Consider the following 22,505-nt stretch of genomic DNA (forward strand, 5'->3'; position numbering starts at 1 on the left):
TGATTTTCTTCCCAAAAATCTGTATTCAGGAATAAGTTTGTTAAAAAAAAAATCTTTGATATTGAGAAGCAAGGATTCAGCAGCAATTTCATGTCCGTCTCAATATTTGGCACATGGATTTTAATCAGACGAGCCAAACGACATTGTGGCTGGTTTGGAGGTCAAGATCGCACAGAATCATCCCCATCATTAATCCTCACCGGCTGAGTTGAGCTCTGTCCCTTTGTTCCCCTCACCACAGCCCCTAGATGTTGTTAAATACCTGTGAGATATTTAATGACCAAAACAGTTCAGCAGGAACCTGCAAGTTTATGTTCTTTCAGCTCTTTCATGCCAAAGAAACCAATCGCTTAATTAACTCCCGACATCACTGTATATCACAGGAAAAGCTGCATTTGTCACCCTTTGGTTTATACAGTACATTATTTGGAACTGCTAATGATTACGCCTGGGGAATGGACTGCAATGAATAGCAGCCAAGGCTGGATAAAGTGGGCAGTAAAGAAATGTAAAGAAATCGATAAGACCCAATAGAGCAACTATCAAGGTTGGACCGCAAATGCTGGATGAGGAACCTTTCAGTGCCATTGCAGGAGCAAAAGGACTTCAGAAACGCTAAGAGTCCCACAGAAGTTAACCTTCTGTGCTTCCCCTCTGCCTGTTAACAGGCTGGCTTAACTGACTTTTCAAAAGGGTGGTTAGCTGGTGATGTCATCACCGACTGGCCCCCATACCACAACAGGTGAAAAACCAGACAGGCGGTTTCCATTCCATCTGACAATGCGACCAAAATTGCATACTTCCACAGTATGCAATGAATTTCGTAAGAAGCTTATTACCCGACCGTTATGCAGTATGTCCATACTGAGGTTGCCATCTCGCATATTGACAAGAACGTTTAAAAGCAATGTAGCTTGACCCTTGTGAAAGTTAAAAACTGTTAAAAACTATCAATGAAAAAATACATATTTGAGTCAACTTATATAACTGAGATTTGTTTTTTTATTTAAATTTATACACAGATGGGCACTTCCTCAGCATCTTTAGATACATTTCTGGGCAAGCAACGTTCTTCAGTGGCCTTGTGGGACAGCGTAGCTTCCATTGATTGCACACTTTGGATTTTTGCAAAATATCATCCATACTGAGGATTCAAGTACACTGCTCACTTCACATAGTGTATTTCCCCTACTGCATAGCAAACAAGTATGCGATTTTGGCTGCACCCCTTGTCTTTGGACTGTGGGAGGCAACCAGAGTACCTGCAAGAAACCCACATGAACATGAGTACAGAATGGCACACAGAGAACAGGTGGTGTGAATCAAACCCACAATGTGCCCTTTCACAAAACAACCATATTAAATGCTCTGTGTAAAACTCAGATTGTTTAACTGAACCGGCTTGGGATTGTGCAGTTAGAACTCCTGGTAATCAGAAGGTTATTGATTTAAATCCTGTAGCAGAGTGATGTCACCACTGGGCCCTTAACCCCATTTGCTCCAGGCAGTGCCAGTTATAACCTGGGCAAACCATTCCTTGCCCCCCCCCCCACTACCAACAAAAAATGTTTGTCCGTCTCCCACCCGCCACCCCGTTGGCAACGAAAAAAATCACTAACCATTCAGCATCTGTCAGTTTTATTAAGACATTTGGAACAATATTAATAAATTATGATATTTAAAATGGTATACATAAATATATACAAAATGATTCATAAATATCAAAAAGAAGTAACAAATGCAAATTAACTGTAATATATATAAATTAAAAATAAAGAACGAGAATCTAGTTCTTACACTATTACCCTATTGGCTAACAAACGTACTGTGTTATAATGGCCTATTTCACTACATGCCTAATATTATTCTCATAAAGAGATTAATTATCTGCATACCTTTATCTTCTGTGCAATTCTCCTCCTTTTCTTTCCTTCTTTTTCTAAACTGGGCACCTGATGGCTGAGACCTTTTCTTACCCAAACAAATTCACCTTCGGGCATGCAGACTAGATTTACATTATTGTTAAAGATTCTGCACAAACCAGAAAAGAACGCAACAATATATCTGTCAAACTCTATAATTACAGTATTATGAATGTCACATTCCGATTTTTCCGTGTTCGTTTGTTTTGTGGGGGGGTCCCCCGTGCCCCCCGGCAAAGATGCCACCCTGGGGGCCTGCCCATGTCACCCATACCTAAATCCGGCAGTGACTCCAGGGACACTGATTGATCCTTCTCTCTGATCCTCATTTGTACATCACTTTGGACAAAAATGTCTGCTCAGTAAATGTAAAAAACAAAACAGTTCCACATCCATCACTGTATTGCGCTTATTTTGCCTGTGAACCTCTGGTTATTAGCGTTTTCCTAATGAAATACATGCTTTTACGATGACAGAGACAAAGCACAGGCACTAACATGTAGGATGTCTGACAATCAGCACCATTGTGTTCTGTGACCTCAGCTGGGTGATATCTAGCAAGTGCTTAAGAAATAGCTCTTCAGATGAGTACTGAGAGGGGGTTTGTTGCAATAATGGCAACCCTCAGCAAAGATGGGGGGGGGCATACTCATATCGTGGCCCCAGAGCACTGGGCCACGCTCCTCACCTGGTCATACTTGGACACGATGTCAGCCCGCTCCTGATCCAGCTTGGCGGCAGCATCCAGTTCCGTGTCCGAAGCTGTTGGGGGGGGGGGGGGGGGATTCAAAACAAACCAAAAGGCAGGGGGGTGTTAGCTTTAGTGGGAAGACCACACTGTAACTCAAACACCGCTGTGTGCTAATGCCATTTCCAGAGGAACCTGACATAGGATCACAGTCACTTTGCAGTCCATACTGCAAAAGTGAAAAATAATGACTTAACGACATTTTTCCCTGTATATTTCCAGAACTAGAGCAATCAAATGCATTCCGAGTGTGTTACCAAGAATTTGGTGTATTAACACGGCATAATTTCACAGACTGATATTGCATATAGCAGTGGGTGGTGATTCATGCTGTCATTCACAATTGTGCAGGCAAAAGTAACGTCCGGCGCCAAGCAGTAATTAGGCCTCAGTAGAAATAATCAGCCAGACCCTTCTTGTAAATCTCTAATGAGGTTCTTCTCCCCACCTGAGACCAAACCTGCTGACTGGTGCCCGTTAACAACAGTAAATACACCAGTCAAGGGAAGCCTCTTTCCCTCAAGAGTGCCACACTGCCAGATGGGGACTGCATCTCCCTCCTTCACAGATTCACCGTTGCCGACGTGCATCAGGCGAGCAGAGAGACTCCCCTGGAGCAGAGTCTTAGTCAAGGTGAGATGAGGCAGATATGAGACCTCCACAACACTAAGGTCGTCCTTTTATTTCCACAAGGAACCTCAACAGGAAATTAGCACAGATGCCACTTCCCCCCCGAAAGCGAGTAAATTTAGCTCTGTGCTTGGTCTTTCTTCAAAGCGGACACCTTGCAGGGTTTCCGAGTCTCCTGAGCCGCCCCGAGGAGGCCTGAAATGGCAGAACGAAACTGCCAGGGACGCGATGATGCCATCATATCTCGTGGGGGGAAAAAAATAATGCAAATGGAATGGTAAGTAGAAGCAGGGAACGAGGTGTTTGGCTCACAAACTCTGCACTCATTAAAAAGTGATTTAGGACAAATGACTTAGCCAGTGATGGGTCACCCTTGAGGCAGAATGGAGGCAGGAGCTGACTCAGGACTGACACGTCCTAAACGGCTTCTGGGTGAAGCTGTAAACTCAAATTGCATCCTTGTTGTGATCATGGTCTTCAACAGTAAATAGTGAGCACAGCGATGACACAATAGGAACACATCCTCAACACACAAGGTCAGGGAATTAAAGACAAAATAGACTAGCCAATCATCTTCCAAGCACTTATCCAGGATTCAACTGAGATGAGCCTGGAGCCGAGGCCAGGAAGCACAGGGCAGACGGCAGGGAACACCCTGGACAGAATGCCTGCTTATTACAGGAAACGTTCACCATGGGTAATTTAACTACACCAATTAGCCTAAATGCATGTCTTTGGACATCACTTTGTTGATTTGCTGAGTTACATTTGGATGAGTGATTTTCTTCATATGTCACACTGCACAGGTCCAGAAACTGAGCTGTGTGCTGTCAAACGCTGCTTCACTTCCTGAAACAAACCATCCACCGTTTCCTTGAGTTTCCGTCTCTTTCTTCATGAAGGTTACCACGCAGGGCGCTCCATGTGGCATCTCCCTAGGCGATGCCCGTAGCGTGGTTGCTGGTTCAGATGCTACATTGTAGCTGACTTGTTCCTAATTAGCCTGATTCAGGTCATTCGCTGCCTGTTCAATGTTTCCATGGTTATCAGCCTCATCCACTCTCAAACGAAAATTCAAATAAAAAAAAAAAGCCTCAGATTTAAAGGAAAATTTAAATTAGGTGCAGAACAGTAAACTGAAAAAAGCAAGTCCTGTTAAAATGTTTGAGGCAGCAAACAACAAACTCGGTGCTTCTGAAAAGCACTATAAATAGTTCTGGACTAACTCATGTATGTACATGTTTCAATGTGTATCCACAGTGCTTTTGGTACCGAGGCAGTCGGTTATCTGCCCGTCACCGGCCTGGGTCTCTACATTCACTCCTTCTAAGTATTTCCCAGTTCTACTTCTAACTGACATTTGAAAAACAGACATTTCTGTCATTTTAAGCAGCCTAACAAAGGTTAGAGGGTTAGCCCAAGTCCCTCTTGGTCTAACTCGGTGAGATTTATGCAGCCTTGTGTGTTATTCATCCTTAAGAAGAGCAGACGTTTCACAAAAAAGCACATCAAGCTCCTTCCAGCTCCTCTCACTCAGCACCTGCATTATACCTGCAGATAAAGCAATAATGCAAAATACTAACAGTTCTGGGTCTTGGTCGCTGCTTGTTTCTGGATCCGTTTATATCCTTGAAAGGCTTTGCTTAGAACCACACCTCCGGCTTTGACATTCTACATTCACTACTTCAGCCACCCACCGAGACGGCCAAGAACCGAGATATGGAAACTCGGCCGCTGGTCATACTGGATCTGCACCGTGGGGAAAGGAGTATTTGCATTTTATCACTTCCACTAAGCCAAAACCCACTCCACGTTTCAGCGGTCAGAAGCTCAAATAAAGGTATGAGCAGAGACTCAGAATCCCTCATGGTCCTCGCAGGAAAAATAGAAAAAAAACCCTGTGTTTATCCGTTTATCCGTCCAGCATGACATTCCACCAGAAACAGAAGCATTTACAGATGTCCCAAGGCAAATACCATCATGTTCCTGTGGTCAAGTTCATCTCATCCCAATATAACTGCAGAAAATTTTAATCAAGACAGTTGCTGCTTTCCATTGACTTGGCGATGTCACAATGCAAGCTTCCCATGATGCTTGTTTTGCTAAATGACGCAAGCTTAGTACACACACTGCTCTCTCCCCCAGCATCTTCTGAAATAAAGAGCACCTTCGGTGTCCTGAGATACCACGAAGGCCCTGAATAATTCACTACGTCTTCCCGTACACAGCAGGCAACATTCCCATCCCACTTGCTTCCTCCGCTCCACGGCTCAGAGCAACCGTGGCACGGGCCGGCTGAGTTGGCGGCTAGCTTGCTGAATATCAATGCATCAAAACAAAGAGTTATTTTACAACTTGACCGGCTGCTTTTTTATGACAGGACTGCAAAACGGTCTCCGGGTGAAAGATGGTCCAATCTGCAATCCAAACACATGCAGAGCAACTCCAAGTAGCCAATGTTTTGGGAACGGGAGACATACAATGGGGAACTTGTCTCAAATGAAAGTTTTTTTAATCGGATTACAGTTTCCACGGCGCTGTAGACTGAAATTCCACACTGTGAAAAGGGCTTCAACCCTTTAGAAGACTAGGGACTGTTCTTATTCCGCCAGCTATTTGTATTATGAATGGAAGCACTAAATTGTCTGACATTTGATGCACACAGAATTACTTTTAAGCCGCATGTCGCTGTTCTTCCACATCTCCTCACTGCGAGCCACTTCATAGTCCCCCGAGCACGGTAGGGTCCCCGCCATCACACAAGCTCGCCTTGTGTATTCTGCCCGGCACTTTCCGCTCGTAAACCGGCTGTTCGGGCTGAGGGAGGCACCATCGACTCAATGGGCTCTCCTGTCTGTTGCACCACCCAGAAAACGGATTCACCAATGAAAGATATAAATGCAGGGGGATGATTAACAAAATCAGCTCATACGGTATCAGCTCAAAGGAAAATGCTGTAAAGCTCAAGTGATCTGAGTGAACAACCCTGCAATGACCATCTCTGCATCGCTCAAACACTGATGTGGCATCAAATATTTCCATTTCAAGCAAATTCAAGCCTTAGATTATTAGAACACATTTATAATATTAAGACATGGGAAGACCAATGCAGCTTTTGTGTAACTGTCATGAACAAAATCCTGCGAGATTTTGGACCACAAAACATGGGAAAGCCTGTCAACCCCACACTTTTGTTTCTGCACCACATAACAACCTCATGCATTGAAAACTCCACACTTGTCCCTCCAACCCTCCCTCCAGGAGCTCACAGCCTGGTTCATTCTGTCGGACACACAAGAGATATGAATGTCAGAAATGGCAGGTAATTTGGATACTTACACACTAACACAATGATATAACCAAAGTGTTTCCATCTTCAGGTTTGTTCAGGTGCTCCATTGGTCCACGTGAAACTGGACTGAAAGTGCTCTTAATGACTAGTGAGGCAAAGTGACACAGATCCTGAGTATTTAAGGGTTTCTCACTAGAAGGGAAAGCTAGGACACAGGACACTGTTAAAGGACACATGTGCACCCGAATTTCCCCCTGGGATCAATAAAGTCCATCTGGATCTTAATCTTAATATATGTGGCCAGCTTCAGTAGGGCAACATTTTTAAGTCTCTTTGCACACAGGATAGATCACATTCAACCTCACTGACTTAAAGTTTGCTCAAAGACTTGGTGAAAAATCACACTGCTTTGCGCAGGGAGAAATCACAATGAGTGTTCTCCTTTATCTGATCTTTCCAAAGCACCTTCTCCACTACGGAGAGCAGCATTTGCAGTACCTACGTTTTTCACACTCCTCTTTATTATTTTTTGTTATCACTTGGGGTCAAACAAACAAAAGAATTTTTTAAATATAGATGCAATTAGCGAATGAAATGAATATACTGCCTATTTCCTCCCAGTGACTTGTGGGATTACAAGGAGTTTGCTGAGTTGAGACATTCGGGTCTTTGGTGCTACAGAGAAGCAGAGTTCATGATAATAAAAAGATATAAACCACACAGCACACTATCTGGGGGGTGGGGGGGGGGGGTGTTGAGGTCAAGTTGACATACCCTCAAACAAGACGATTCCTGTAAATGACCCTAATAGAAATTGACTTAAGTTTCATGTGGTAGGGAGTGAATGTGTGTGTGCTTGTAAATACTTACGTGGGAGTGTGAGTATATGCAGCTTAACGTATTGAGTTTGGTTCTCAGTCACGAATTGTGATGCTGCACAGTTGGAAAGTCGCACCCGCAACCACAACCGCCAGCCACAAATCAGTCAAAGACACTGCACCTCCTGATGGGAATGTGGAGAGAGTCGGCTGCATGCTCAGACCCCTCCTTAGCCAGATTGCTGTCGCACGCAGACGTGTGTCTGGCCAGAAGCTTTGCCCAAGTTTCACCACAACAGCCAGGTGAAAACAAACATGTTGCCTGACGTGACCCATACAAACACACTCACACACACCACGTCTTATCTGTCGTAACTCTCTGTCCTACCTCTGTGCAAGGTGCCAGCGCGCTCCGCGGCCCCATCCCGGGTTTTGGTCCTCATTGGTGACAGAGAACCCCGCCTTTACCCCATTCCCAGAACCAGTAGCCCACCGGCTGGCATATCCGTGCAGACGAGAGGAAAGAACGAGCGGGAGTGACACGGGGAGGGGGGGGGGGACCGTCGCCAGTCACGGCAGACCAAAGCAGAAGTGAGAGCCGGGGCAGCTCCAGCAGCCCGAGGGGGTGGGAGGAGACCTGAGCTGGCGTCATGACCCATCAAGGTCCGCCCAGCGCCGGTCCCACACACCACATTCCCGGCCCATAAACAAACAAGGGGTCCATTGAAGCCCGCCCAGGCGATCCGGGAAGTAGATGCTGCTGGCGAGGAACAGGGATGGCCACAGCCCCCCCATTCTCCCCCTCCCCGTTCATGTTTCCTCATCTCTACAGGAAATGCCTCCGAGACGGCAGAAAGACGGGGAGATCGGGGTTTGTGGCCCCGTAGGGGACTGTCAGTGAGACATGCGAGCAACATGTGGGTTTATCCTTTTTCAGGGGCAGGGCAATGAACTGGGGAACAGATAAGAACCATAATGCTCCCCTGGAATGAATGCGTCATTCATGCAAAAGAAATAAAAACTCATCTTCAGCATCTGGCCAGACGCTCTCCAAACCAAAGACTCATTCCAATTCAAAGGATTTGAAATACCAAGGCCAAAAGCTGAATATTAATTGACTTGGTTGCTTAGCAGACTCCTTTCAAAAGGCGCAACAGAACTACTTTACATTTTATTCCTTTGTCCAGCCAGACAGACGTCTTCCGTAATCGTTTACTCAGTACAGGGTCAAGGTGAGCTTGGAGCCCATCTTAGGAATCACATGCAGGGACCCAGCCAATCACAGCGCAGACACACACAATCAATCACATATTACCACTGAGGCATGGGGACAGTGTGTGGCTCGCTGGTTCAAACCCCGGGGTCAGCAGAGTGATTACACCAACAGGTCCCTGAACAAGGTTCTCTTTGTTCCAGGAACTGACTGATCCTGCCTTGTCGATTTGGATAAGTGTCTGCTCAATAAATGAAATGTAATTCATCTGACTGCAGGATGAAACACACACGAAGATGGAGAGGAAAGATGCAAACTCCACCTACACGGAGCCTGGGGTGGGATTCAAACCCATTGAACTACCATGTTGCCTGGTTACAGACAGGCTGCTATCACACTTTTAACCTGAACAAGGCCAGTAAAATACCCAGAGCAGACAGAAGCAAAGAGTGTGACATGTTGGTTTCTGTATAATGTACAGCCAGGCATCTCACTGAAACAAATCAAGTGCATTTTAAAGCAGCAGCAACTCTCCAGTGATGTAAACTAACAGTAGCCTTGAATGAGTTTCACAACCACAACAGCCCTTGCTATTGTCTGTGCAGCCACACGCTGCACCAGGAACAAAAAAACAGACAATAAAAGAAAGCTTTCGGTTATCAGGACCGTTTCTGGTTGGTTTAAATAACAACGAAAAAAAAGCAATTCGCTTCTTTTCCTCTCATTCAAACTTTTAAGTGCTCTTCCCGGAGAGGTGCGTGGGTAATTTCTGGCCTGTTATATCAAAATAAATTCTTGGAAAAAAAAAAAAACCAACAAGATCAGAATAAAAAAATGAAGTCTCCATTTATGAAAGGCGTGAAGCAGGATTCTCTTCAGGGTGCTCAGGATTCAAGGACCTGGTTTCACTTCGGCAGAAACACCTCACGCACAATGCACCAGGAACAAAAAAAGCATAAAAGGCACAAACAATAACCATTTCAGAGACAAACTAATACTTGTTTCTTTGTCTTTTTATGGAAGTAGGAGAGTATGTGTGTACTGTAGGATTGTCAAACTGTACGCAAGGTTCTCTTTTGAATCATTATCAGATTCTGCGTGATAAGATAGGTATGAGCCTCTGTGTCTAATTTGCCGCAGTGTCACCTATCCTGGTCACGGCAGTTCATGAGGAAGTAGCACACGCCTGCCACATAGGACGTCTATCACACGCGCACATGTATACTGCACACAAGGAGAGGGAAGTGGGCAGTGCTTTCCTATGTGCAAGTTGTCACTGTCTGGATTAACCAAAAAAAAGTCCGCTTTCAAGTTCAAGTCATGGAAATCAGTTTCAGAAGCTTCAGGTTGTGGCTGAAGGACTTGCCCCCCTCCCCCCAAGCCCCAGAGGGGGGATACACTTTGTACCTTTAATCAGCAAGAAATACTCTGGTAAAATACCCAGAAGTACTGCTGACATTTGCGCTACAGTGTCAGCTAAGTAGCTAAAACTTCCCACTGCAGATCTGATAGGCAAAGCAGTGCAGTCGTAGGCCCCTGTGCCTGTGGTCGGGAAGCCCCGGCCTCGGTGGGACGGCCGCGTGTCTGTGGGCCTTTGAGCAAGGCCCTTCACCCCCAGCTCCATGGGCTGTGCGCGCACACATACGCACACACACACACACACACACACAGACACACACACACACCTGTACTCATATCTTTGTGGGGACCTTCCATTCATTTATATGGGAAAAACCAAAATCTGAAAATACCCAGCATTATCCTTAACTATAAGTAACCAAACAAAATGCAAGACTTTGGCATTTTTAGTTTTTGATTGCATTCACAGATTTTTGTGGGGACCTGAAAAATGGTCCCCATAATGACAAAATAAGAGGTTTTTATTATATTGCGGGGAACATATGGTCCCCACAATGTAACATAAACATAATTCACACACACACACACAATTTATTACACAGACACACAAACCAGCATCACTTCCTAGATTCACCCAACTGTAGGCTTTTTGACTTCAGAGAGAGAACAGGAGACCCACGGGATATCCAAAGGTACTTGGGGAGAACAGGCAAACTCCACACACACACACACACACACACACACACACACACAGAGCCACATTCACAACCCGCTGGGCCACCGTGTTGCCCGGTTACAGCCAGGTGGCTAGCAAACACGCTCACTTAGCTGTAACGTGCTCCCTAAAATATCCTGAGCAAATAAGTGCAAATGATTTTTCATATCAATACACTGAGGTGTAATGGAGTAATCCATTCAAAATCCAGTGTGTTCAGGTTTAAAAGGACATGAACAGATTGTGCAAATTGACTCAGAATAGTGCATTATTGCTCCCGGCAGCATAAGAATATCATTTGAATAATTTAAGAAACAGTTTCTGTATCTGTTCAGAAAACATCTCGTATGAATAATCGAAATAGTCAGATCTGAAGACTGTGATTCTGGTCTGTGACTGACACTGTCTCAGTTTGATAAGGGAATCCATGTGTCATCTACACATAAACATGCTTGTACTAACGGGGAGAAAAGGGTCTTTTCATAATCCCATTGTGCTGATTTGGGTCAGAATGTCAAGATGAAGTTTCTGCTCTTGGTACATCTTCAGACCACAAATGGTTAATCCATGTAAGCAAGGGAAAAGGTCACTGTAATCCATGAGTTGACCAGGCGTGACCATGTGCACTGGGCTTTGGGGGGGAAACTGCAACAGGAACACCTGTGGTGAGCCAGCAGGACACCTGAGCTCGTTATCAGTGCAGGTGTTTCACCATTTAGGGCCTCAAAACCCTTGGAACTGAGCGGAAACCATCAGTTACCAGAAAAGGAAGATTGACGAATGCCTACATGTATTTCAAGAGGTCAGCTTCCCTCTCTCTCTGTCTCTCTCTCTCTCGCTCTCTCTCTCTCTCATACACATACATACTCAAATACATTTGTATTCATATCTATGTGGGTAATTTCCATTCATTTCTATGGGCAAAAATCCCAACAATGACATCCTTAACCCATACCCAGCCCTAACTTTAACCATAAGTAACCAAACAAAATACAAGACTTTTGGCATTTTTGGTTTTTTTTGATTGCATTCGCAGATTTTTATAAAATGGTTTCCACAAAGTCAAAATAACAGGTTTTTCTGAAAATGTGGGGGCAATTAGTCTCACACAGACACACACACACACTGCTATACTAATTCCAATGGAGAATAGATCTCCTGATTACCTGCCACTAAGTGGCTCGGAGTAAGAAAAACTAATAGTACAAAATAAGAGCACAATAAGCTGCCCGCATTGTTAATGGAGCTGCCATCGCTGTCAGAGCCAATGACAACCAAGGGTTTGTCACAGGGCCAATAAAGGCCCTAAAAAGAAACACAAGAGCGCCAGCACCTGCACTGGTAAAGGGCGACCGGAAGGTCACATGTGCTCCTCTCCGCTCGGTCTGTGAAGCGTCACCAGACTCCCGAAGAGACCTGCAGACTGCCATCAAGCATTCTGATGCTTCAAGGTCAAGTGTTTAAAAATTATATATATAGAGAGAAATGCCATTGTGTCAATTTTATAGAGGAGACGGCGAGACAGGGAACATCCATCGCTTCTGATCCGTCAGCCTCGTCTAGAGACGGGTAATAGAAGAGGTATCTGCAGATGGAGTAGCTGTCGGATACATTGAGCGATGGGGGGCATTACTGCTGTTTGCAAAACAAAAGCTGATGAATCCAGTGCACAGACTCTTCAGTGTAGAGCCCCAGGAAGCAGACATTTTCTCCAGTCGCAATATGCTGCCTGTGTAACTCCTCAATCTCACCCTGCGGCTTCGAGCAGGAAAGCCACCTCTGTGATAAACACTGCTCCCTTTCTGTGTGAAGCTGGGTACGCACCAAGTCGACAGTGAAAGACCAGCAGCGACCAACACTGAGGAACGGTCGGCTCCTGCTGGCCCTGGTCAGGTCCTGTCAATCCTGGAAATTTGCACTCAAATACACCAGCACAACCAGAGGCGATGATTCACATACAGCCCAATTTGCAGAGCTCAGCTTCACCGATTAAAACAGCACCCATGGGTGACCAACTGTCTCAGATCCTGACACACCACAGCAGACAGACAGTCACCAATGGCTTCCAATGGCTGGTAATCATTTTTGTGTGTTTTAGGCCTTAAATGAAACAGGGGAAGAAATGGGGGACCATTTTGCATCAGATTATTTTGGCATTATGCAAATTATTAAGACATAAAGTACATGCCATATGGGGGGGGGGGGGGGGGGCACAGTTCCTCTGTCTGGCTCCATAAGCCACCTGCTCATCAGAGCTGTGAGGGGGTTTTGTAACCCTGGAGTTGGGGGAGCTGAGCTCTGCAGTCCTGCTTCCATAGACCCAAACGTGGCAGACAGCTAATCCAGGATTGTCCTCTGCTAAGTAACAGATACAGTCTGATGAAGTGCAGTTACATCAATGCGCCGGCGCCCTTGCTGTGCCGGAGGAGGAAGCGACCTCTGCAGGCGGCGGGTTTCCACTGGGACACGGATCACGGTGTCATATGCTGAGGAAACATTTCGATTTCCGCTCGCTGTGCTTAACTACCTCTTCAGCTCCCCCCCCTCCCCCCTACAGGACCACTACAGGACCAGGGCAGAATGGGTGAGTTCCCAGCACTGGTAAATTAATCCATGGTTGAAACTTATTCCCACGGACGGGACAGGCGGCATTCAGAAAAACGACCAGCCCATCTCCTGCTGGTGTGTCCCAGCAAAGGGACTTGGGAGAGGCAAGAGATGAGGGAAAGCAGTCATGTGACCAGAAAGCAGTCATGTGACCAGAAAGCAGTCATGTGACCAGAAAGCAGTCATGTGACCAGAGATTATGATGGCACCTGCACTCAGGATGAGCACAGCTGGCCTGTGGAGGCGGGCCAGACCTGGCTCAGCCGCCATCCATCAATCACATCACATATTACCCTGCACACTATCCAAATTGGGGGGGGCGCAGCTTCGTCTGGGTCACCACCTTCAATTCCACCGGCTCTCACTGGACGAAATCGATGCATGATTGACAACTCATGGAAATCCCACCCACCGGGGCCTGACATTTCATTTCTCTACCAATAAGCGCTCATCGATTTCTACCTGAAAGAAGCTCAACACTGGAGAGTAATCCATATAACTATTAAAGTATAAATGAACCTGTGTACCTTATGAATACACTTAAAATCTTGGCTAAACTCATACTCCCAAACATGCATCATATGAAACGTATGATCACAAGCAACAGATAAAACACGCATGTGATGCACATACTGAGCATGATGTAGGACATGGGCATGTTGAAAAGGCCAATACAGACACCAAGACATATGAACACATGCTGAACACACGCGCTGAGCACGCGCTGCACACAGAGACATACAGACCTCCGCGGCTGGCGATGGCTCTGCGCCGGGAGGGAGACACCAGCTCCCGGACCATCTGGATCACCTGCATCTTCACGGGGCGGCCGGCGCGAGTCTCACAGCTTCTGCCAATATCAGTCCCGCCAGGCGGCCCCCGGGGCCCCGTCCCGGCCCCCATCGCCCCCCCACCACGTGGCCGGACCCCAAGCAGGAGCCATGTGGAGCCCAATGATCAAGGACTAGGGGGACGGCCCCCCGCTCTCTTCTTCTCCTCTTCTGGGGGGTCCCCACCCCCCTTGTTTGGGAAAGGTCTCCCTGGCGACAGGAAGCAGGAATCCCAGCTTCTGAAAGCTGAAGAGAAGGAAGGACGGGGCCTGTGGAGGCGGCCGAAGGGGTCGGAGAGCAGCCGATTCAGACGGAGCCCCTCGTCAGCGTGGACGCCACCCCCTACCCGCCCCCCCGCACGCGGGTCCCTCTGAGGCAGGATGGCTGGAGCGTCAGTCCACTCGCCCGCGGGGTGCAGACCATCACACGCCAGCGGGGGTTGCTTCCTCAGAGGCCCCGCCCCCCGATCCTCGAGTGACAGGTGGCAGGGGAAGCACGCCTTGCTCCACATGCAGGATCCATAAGTGTGAGACTTCGAAGCCGGAGTGAGGTCTCCTAGGATGCTGCCAGCGAGTGAATCGCAAGCGGGCGGGCAGTGCTCGCCTTGCTCGCTCACTCACTCCCTCTCTCTCTCTCTCTCTCTATTTCTCTCTCTCTGTCTTGCTCTCTCATTCTTTCTTCAAATTAGCGATCAGTGGCTCTGCAGCACCCACCCCTGCCCCCTTCTCACTGCTTGCTCTGACTGCCTGTGAAATTGGGGGGGGGGGGGGGGGGTGACAAGGAGTAAAGTCCAGCTAGAGTGTGCTTAGACCACCACCGGCTAGAGGTGCTCACTCCTGCACACTCCATAAAGGCGCACACACACACACTCGTTTTCTCAGGCCACACCTCTTGTCCCACCTCCCTCTTTAAGTCTCTCGGGTCACGGTGCCGCCCCGGTCCACGTCACTGCTCTCCTCCTTACCCATCCCACCCTGGGGTTTTCGAACCCAGAGCAAGACACCCCTAAAAGCCCTGGTGTGCTGCCGGTTGTGACAGCATGTTAATCATAACAATGAAAGGATGTCGGACTAGAAGAGGGAAAGTGATCGTGGCTCCTCCCCCATCTGAAGGATTGACCCAGCTGACCCCAAAACTCTCCAATCATCTCGCCGTCCGTCTGTCATTAAACACCCCACCCCTCTAACCACAAATCCTTACACGACCACATTCGTAATTCCTCTTCCTCCACACAGATTCAGAGTGAGCATAAATCTGTGCAGCCTTTAGTGTGTCTTACCCTTGATAACAAATATAGAACAGATAATGAATGATGAATACTGTTAAAATACTACAAGGTCTTACGGCTCATTAGAGATGCGCATTCTTCACCCTTCGCTGTGGATTTACATGAAAAACAAGCTTCTGTGTCTGAGGTAGGAAATTTGAGACTGCTATTAACCACAATTACCACCCTTACAAAAATATGCTAATTCTTACAAGCTTTCTGTATTAACAGGACCAATGTGTGTCTTCTTCACACAGAAAAGAACTAGATGTGATAATTAACGTACAAAAATATTTCTAGCTGCCTGCATAGGTTTTGGGGAGAGGGAAGGCACAACCAGAGTCCAGAAGGAAAGCTTCAAGGCCTTTGAAACGAGTGGAAACACAACAATGGAAAGAATGAAAAGAAAGAAAGGGGGATGTTAGTGAGATGGAACAAACCAAAGATTGGAGGGGGGACAAAAAAAAATCAGAAGATCATTATTTGGCCACAAAAAGGAAAAGTACAAGCAAACAAAAAATACACTAATGTTGGATTGCAGATGGTTGCAAGACCATATGCCCAAATATTTTATATACAGTATGAACAAGTCTCCACATTACCCAATTTGCCCCACCACAGAATGCCAACACCCCTAACCCCAGGTTAAACATAGAAGCATTAGAGAACATGTTTTTTAATAATGCCCACAACATCCCTTCATACAGAGGTTGCCTCTGCTGCTGGCCCCTGTAGGCCATGCTTGGCATTGCACATCATGCCACTCCCACCAGGGCACACACTGATTGCCTGATTACCATTCTATTCAGTCTGTTTCCACTATGGTGCTGCGCTGTGACAACTCAAACACACATCAGCAATTGGCTGATCTCAAATGGTTATTTTATAGTCCCATCCACCCACCCCACTATCCAGCTGATGATGCTGTGAGTGATGTACGGCCAGAGTGAACATGAGAAATGGTGAGAAGATCACATGTGAGATTTTGGAGTACCTCCGAGAAAACTGTCACTCAGGCACCTGTGATCAAATCCCATGGAGTTTGGGGGGGAAGTCAGTCACATGTACAGTCACATGGGGCTAAAGGTCTCTACATTTTAAATAATGCCCCCCCCCCCCCAATTGGAAAGTAATGCTGCATGCATACCTACACACTCAAAGACACCCATTACAGCACAAGTTAATTAGTCCCAGTTTAAGTCAGCCCTGTGTCTTTAGATTAGGTAGATATAGTTGGCCTCTGAGCACAAACCCACCCACTGCCGTTACTCGTCATTTTTAATTAGCCTTTGCATTAGCGTACTCTCCATTCCTGTATGCCATGCCTCATTACGGGACATGTCCGACAGTCAAGGTTCCCCGTCTTCCCATCACACCTGGATGGGGTTTCACCGAAGGTTACCTGTTATGATGGTGGCCAAGTGGAAAGTTTAAGCCTTGAGACAGAGAGAGTGGCTGCATTAGCGCAGATGTTATCATCTAGCTAGGCCTGGGGCAAAGGCAATGTGGACAGGTTGAGGTTCCACAGTCCGGGCTGCGCCACAGGGACCTAAGGAGGTGCAAGGCACTGCCAAAAACAGGGCCACACCAAAAACAGGGCCACACCAAAAACAGGGCCACACCAAAAACAGGGCCACACCAAAAACAGACCCAGTGGACTCAGGTGGGCTGTAGCTGGGAGGAGGTGATGCCAAGAAAAACAAAAAGGTAGAACGGAGAGTGATGATGAAAACACCCACAATGCAGCAGCACACCCAAACAAAGACCAACTCAAGAGTGGCATAGAGGGAGGGATACTGGGGAGTGAGGTGTGAGCACACACAAGCTCAAAATAACGAAATACACAGGGGGAGAGAAACGGAGACACACAGGGACAGACAGAGACAGAGACGCACACAGACAGACACACATAGACAGACAGAGACACACATAGACAGACACACAAGGACAGACAGAAACAGACACACACACAGGGACAGACAGAGACAGAGACACACACAGACAGACGCACATGGACAGAGACAGACAGAGACACATATAGACACACAGAGACAGAGACACATAGACAGACAGGGACAGAGAGACAGACAGAGACATACACAGACAGACATACAACGACAGAGAGAGACAGAGACACAAATAGACACACAGGAATGGAGACAGAAACACACACAGACAGAGAGACAGGGACAGACAGAGACAGACACACACAGACAGACGCACATGGACAGAGACAGACAGAGACACATATAGACACACAGAGACAGAGACACACAGACACACAACGACAGAGAAAGGCAGAGAGACACAAATAGACACAAAGGAATGGAGACAGAGACACACACAGACAGAGAGACAGGGACAGAGAGAGACAGAGACACATATAGACAAACAGACAGACACACACACATATACAGGCACACAGGGGTAGAGAAAAACACAGAGACTTCCCCCAATCTCAAAGCAGAACTGAGATAACAACATAAATCATTTGATAAATCATTAATCATTCCTGAAGGTATGAGAAATAGCTGCGAATTTAGGCATGTAATCTAACGAGGGCTTGTATAAATAGTGATTTACACAGCCATCATGTGAAATAAATTTACTCCCTTACCTAAAACTGGCCACAGTCGTAAAAGTAAAATTTTAATCACACGAAGGAAATGAGTTCTTACTAACCGCTGTGTTTAAATTTTAAAAACTATAAAATTTTGCTAGGATCACACTTTAAATGTCCCCATCCCATATTGTCACAATCTTATATTGAACCTACAGATTATCTACCTTATTCATATCCAGGTCTCGTCTGTATTCAAGACTCAGGTATTGATATTACAGAGTGCCGGCTTGGCAAAGCTTCTGTGAGAAATGCGACCGTCACATTCTAAAGATCAAGCTGGGCCACAGTGTTGTCTCTCAGGCCACCTGCTTCCTCGGGCCACTCTTGACATGTGAGGTTACCTCTGGGGCCAAGACTCCGGAGGTAAAATAGTCTGTGTCTCAAAAAGCACTGAGATGAGCATTTATCTAATTGAATGGACCAGGACAAGGGGCAACAGCACCAAAAGGGCACTGACAGAATAATATATAGTCAAGTGTCTACCATTAAATTATCAAAAATACATCCATTATTGGAAACGCCAAAATAACACCACTATGAGGAAGACAGTGGCTCACTGGGCAGCCCGGGAGGGGTGAGGATTGCCCCGGGCTTCGTGGGTGGATGTTGCATGTTCTCCCCTTGCTTGTGCCGTTTCCTCCCTCAGTCCCAAAGCATATTGTTAGTGAGCTGATGTCTCTTAATTGCCCACAGTGTGCAATCATGCGTGGGACTGCATCTGGCATCCCGTCCAAGGTGCCCCCTGCCTTGTGTCCTGTCTGGCATGGAATAGGCTCGAGGATCACAGTGGCCCTGCACTGGATAAGCAGTATGGATGGATGAGGATACCTTCCACAGGTGTCTATATAGGCAGTTCTAGGCTGACGTAAGTAATCCGCTCCACAAACCCAAAACCCCAAGTCAGATTTACCCCCCTGCCCCCGCCCATACCATGCAAGGCACCTTAAAGCCAAAAAAACACATAAGCCAGAAATATACAAGCATTATATAGAAAAGAAGTGGGTGGTACAGTGATTAGCACTCTTGCCTCGCACCTCAGACCCAGGGACCTCAGCCTTGGCTGTCCATGTGTGGGGTTTGCATGCCTTTCCTACTGTATGCAGTCCATCCAGTCCTATTCAGGGTCATGGGGTTTCTGGAGTCCATCCCAGAGGCTATGGGCACAAGGCAAGAAACAACCCTGGATGGGGTGCCAAGCCATTGCAGGAGACACTCACACACGCCATTTACTCGCACAGGCAATTTGGGAACTCCAATTAACCTCCACATGTTCTGCGACTGTGAGGAGACACTGGAGTACCTGGAGGAAACCCTATGACAATTACATGCACAGTTAATTCGAGAAACAGTTATAGCTCGAATATGCTGTTTAATCTGCCTACTGTCCTTGTCCTAGTACACATGCACAGGAGGGAATTCGATTTATTGACCAAAGTATGTTTGACTACAATAGGTGGCGATATGGCTCATTTCAGCTTATCAGTATTGGGCTTTTTCCGGTTGACCTATTACGTCACAGACGTAAAAAATAATAAAATTGATAATAATGGATGTGTGGACAAATGAAGTGATACAAGCTGGTTGGAAGAACAAATACAAGATCAGGATAGCATAACAAGAAATAAAGTATTTTGTATAACATGCTATGACAGCACGGCATTGGAAATTTTTCAAATATTGCCAAGTGATTTTGTTGTAATAGATATTGGGGTATTTATGAAACAGAAAAGGAGTTCAACAAAAATGTCTCATGAACCATCTAAGAGTGATTTAAAGAGCAAGGATGAAAATCATTATGATTGTCTCGGAGACGCCTGCAGCGCACATGCAAAAGCAGGTGAACATTAAACTGCTTTTTAAACATATACTAGATAATCTTGAAAATGAATAATCATTAAAATTGCAAAACTTGCTAGGTTTTTTTTTTCCTATGACAGAGTAAAAATATTTTAGCGAGACTGATAATCCCTGCGCTATAATATCCATGCCAAATTGAAGGAAAGAAAAAGCCTGATCTTAATCTAGCTGACAAGCTATGTAAGAATTGCATGTGCATAACACGTGATTTTGGTATTAATATTGCATGTCGTCTCGCGTCATTCGGTGCCGGTACCAGTTTTTACACCAGTGGAAAACCAACACCGTGAACTACCATACTTTTGGCACCTTCTTGGAGTACCAAAAGTACGGTACCTGGTGCGGTGAAAAAGCACCATTTAGTTGAGCTGTGAATTGGACATCTTCACAGCGTTGTATATCTCTTACGTGCTGTATGTCCTCTGCTATGCTCCAGGCTTCTTCTGTTACTTCCAAGTCAAAACCCGGGGGGGGAGGGGGGGGGGATGTGGGACATGCGCAGATTGCCTAGACCACTTTGAATCCGATTGAACGTATACATGCCACAGACAATGGACTCCCAGTCGAAATATCTGGGTGTCTTAGTCCAACTTCGAGAGATTCAATTTAGTACAATTTCAGTCAGACTAACATGTTTACATGTACTTTAAAAGCCCAGTTTTAGTCAGACTAACAACAGAGTAATTAGATTTTCTTAGTGTGCATGTAAATGTACGGACTATGCCACCCCTTCCCCATGTAGTCGTAACATGAGAATAGTAAGGCACCTCATCAACACACTGTTGTTTTGTTAGATTTCAAAGCAGCCACCAACATTTCTAGGTCATTCCAGGGAATCGTCAACATTAATCACTGAGTGAAACAATTTACTCTGCTTCATTATCTGGCAAGGCTTTTTAACTAAACGGTTCATGAATCTGCATAAAGTTCAGCACTAATTATATCACATTCAAATAAAGGAAACCTATTTTAGTCTATGAAGACAAATTATGCAGTAATACACCAGTGTTTAAAAATAACAGTAGCCTGAAACCATGGACAGATGTGCCATAATTCAGTGCTTTGTAACTTATTGTAGACTCCTTAATAAATTTGTCTTCAGGGATTACAAGCAGTGTGAAAAAGAACATAGGTTTACACCACATGGACTCCGACAACTTCTCTGTTATTTGGTCTAGTATCTCTAAGTCATGCGTCTGATCTCATGTGATGTATTGTCTGAATATATCTATTCTCTGCCTGCCTGTGATGTGCTCCACGTTTTTGCTGTATCGCATGCCAGTGTACTTCCAGAAGATAAAATTCACAAATGTAGTAGAGAGAAACACACACATCATGATGCTGTCCTACATATATCTTCATTTTTAATTCCCATGTTGAAAAACCCAGCATTAAATATACAGTTACTGGGCAGTTCCAGCATTATGGATTTGACATTTAGACTCTTATTGGCAAACGAAATGCCTCAGAAAATGGACAAGCTTAGTATCAATGAGTCTTTGGTTGAATACAAACAAATCCTCAAATTTCATATATAACTTTGCAAGTTAGAAATATTTCACTTTATGAATTTGACATCACACAGACAGACTTTTATGGGAGACTATAAATTTTCTACAAACTGAATTTTTAAGATAGCAGTAGCCAGTATTATGTGTGTAATATGAAAAAGACCTGAATAAACTAAAATATAGATCTGAACATAAAAAAAAAAAAAATTGAGGAAACTGGCATTGCGGATACGAGACCAGTCCTCCAGACTGTAGAAACCACACGCTTGCATGCTTAATTATTATACAAAATGATTGAAATAGTAACTAAATAAAAACCAATAATTAAATGAGAATACCCTCTAAACCTGAATGCATGTACATCCTTGTTAATGTTTCTTCATATAAACAGAACAACATCAGATATTTTTGTGTATGGACACACCAATTATATACACAGAAAGTCTTGGGACATTTGGTTACTTCAGTAAAAAAATATTGCAAAGGTACTGGTTTTATAAAAAAAAATTGATCACATTAGAAGCAACTAGTGGTTTTAAGTAAAACATCCATTTCAAGTAGTAATAAATTGCAGCCCAAATTATAGCTATAAAAAAGCTGTTATAACATAAAACACTAAACATTTGTGTTTAGTATTCCTTTGGGAGCTACAATTGCAACAGAACAGAACAGAAATGAATGAATCAGTCAAACAATTGTGGCACGTAACAAACAGAAAATGTCTGCGGATGACGTGCAAATATGTTAAACATTGCTTTGTTAATGGACTTTTGTTATGAAACCAATATGTTTACATAATTAAGCAAATGTCCCAAGACTTTCTGTGACACTGTACGATGCAGAAGGCTGCAATTTTGTTTAATTTTTGATAGGAGCAGTTATGTGTAGTGAAATATAGACATAAGTGAACATTTTAAAAATAGTTCTTTTCCTGTGCTCACAACTTTTTTTTCAACGGTAATGTCGACCTTTGCATGGAATTGCCAAGCCATTTGGCAATAATGGATCGAGAAGCTACTTTCCTTGCTATCTGTTGGTTTTTTATCCTTTTGCCTTTATATACAGGCCATCTCCCTGTCTTTATCATTCTTTATTACTCTCCATCCATAACTG

General features: G+C 45.2%; 1 protein-coding gene across 12 annotated transcripts in view; it reads right to left on the reverse strand.

Annotated features, from left to right (window-relative positions):
• The window catches only part of usp6nl (USP6 N-terminal like), a 68,570-nt gene that overhangs the window by 23,688 nt on the left and 22,377 nt on the right, over positions 1-22,505 (reverse strand). For 8 of the 12 annotated variants that reach the window (XM_072710226.1, XM_023801955.2, XM_023801958.2 and 5 more), the window contains one exon: positions 2,611-2,684. In XM_072710226.1, coding sequence (XP_072566327.1) covers positions 2,611-2,684 — 74 coding nt within the window. Of the gene's footprint in view, positions 1-2,610; positions 2,685-4,883; positions 4,955-7,798; positions 9,267-14,050; positions 14,162-22,505 lie in introns of those variants that run through there. The other 4 variants (XM_023801950.2, XM_023801951.2, XM_072710228.1 and 1 more) reach the window with 4 other exon arrangements.

This window comes from Paramormyrops kingsleyae, chromosome 3 (assembly GCF_048594095.1).
Source record: "Paramormyrops kingsleyae isolate MSU_618 chromosome 3, PKINGS_0.4, whole genome shotgun sequence".
NCBI classification, from domain to species: Eukaryota; Metazoa; Chordata; class Actinopteri; order Osteoglossiformes; family Mormyridae; genus Paramormyrops; species Paramormyrops kingsleyae.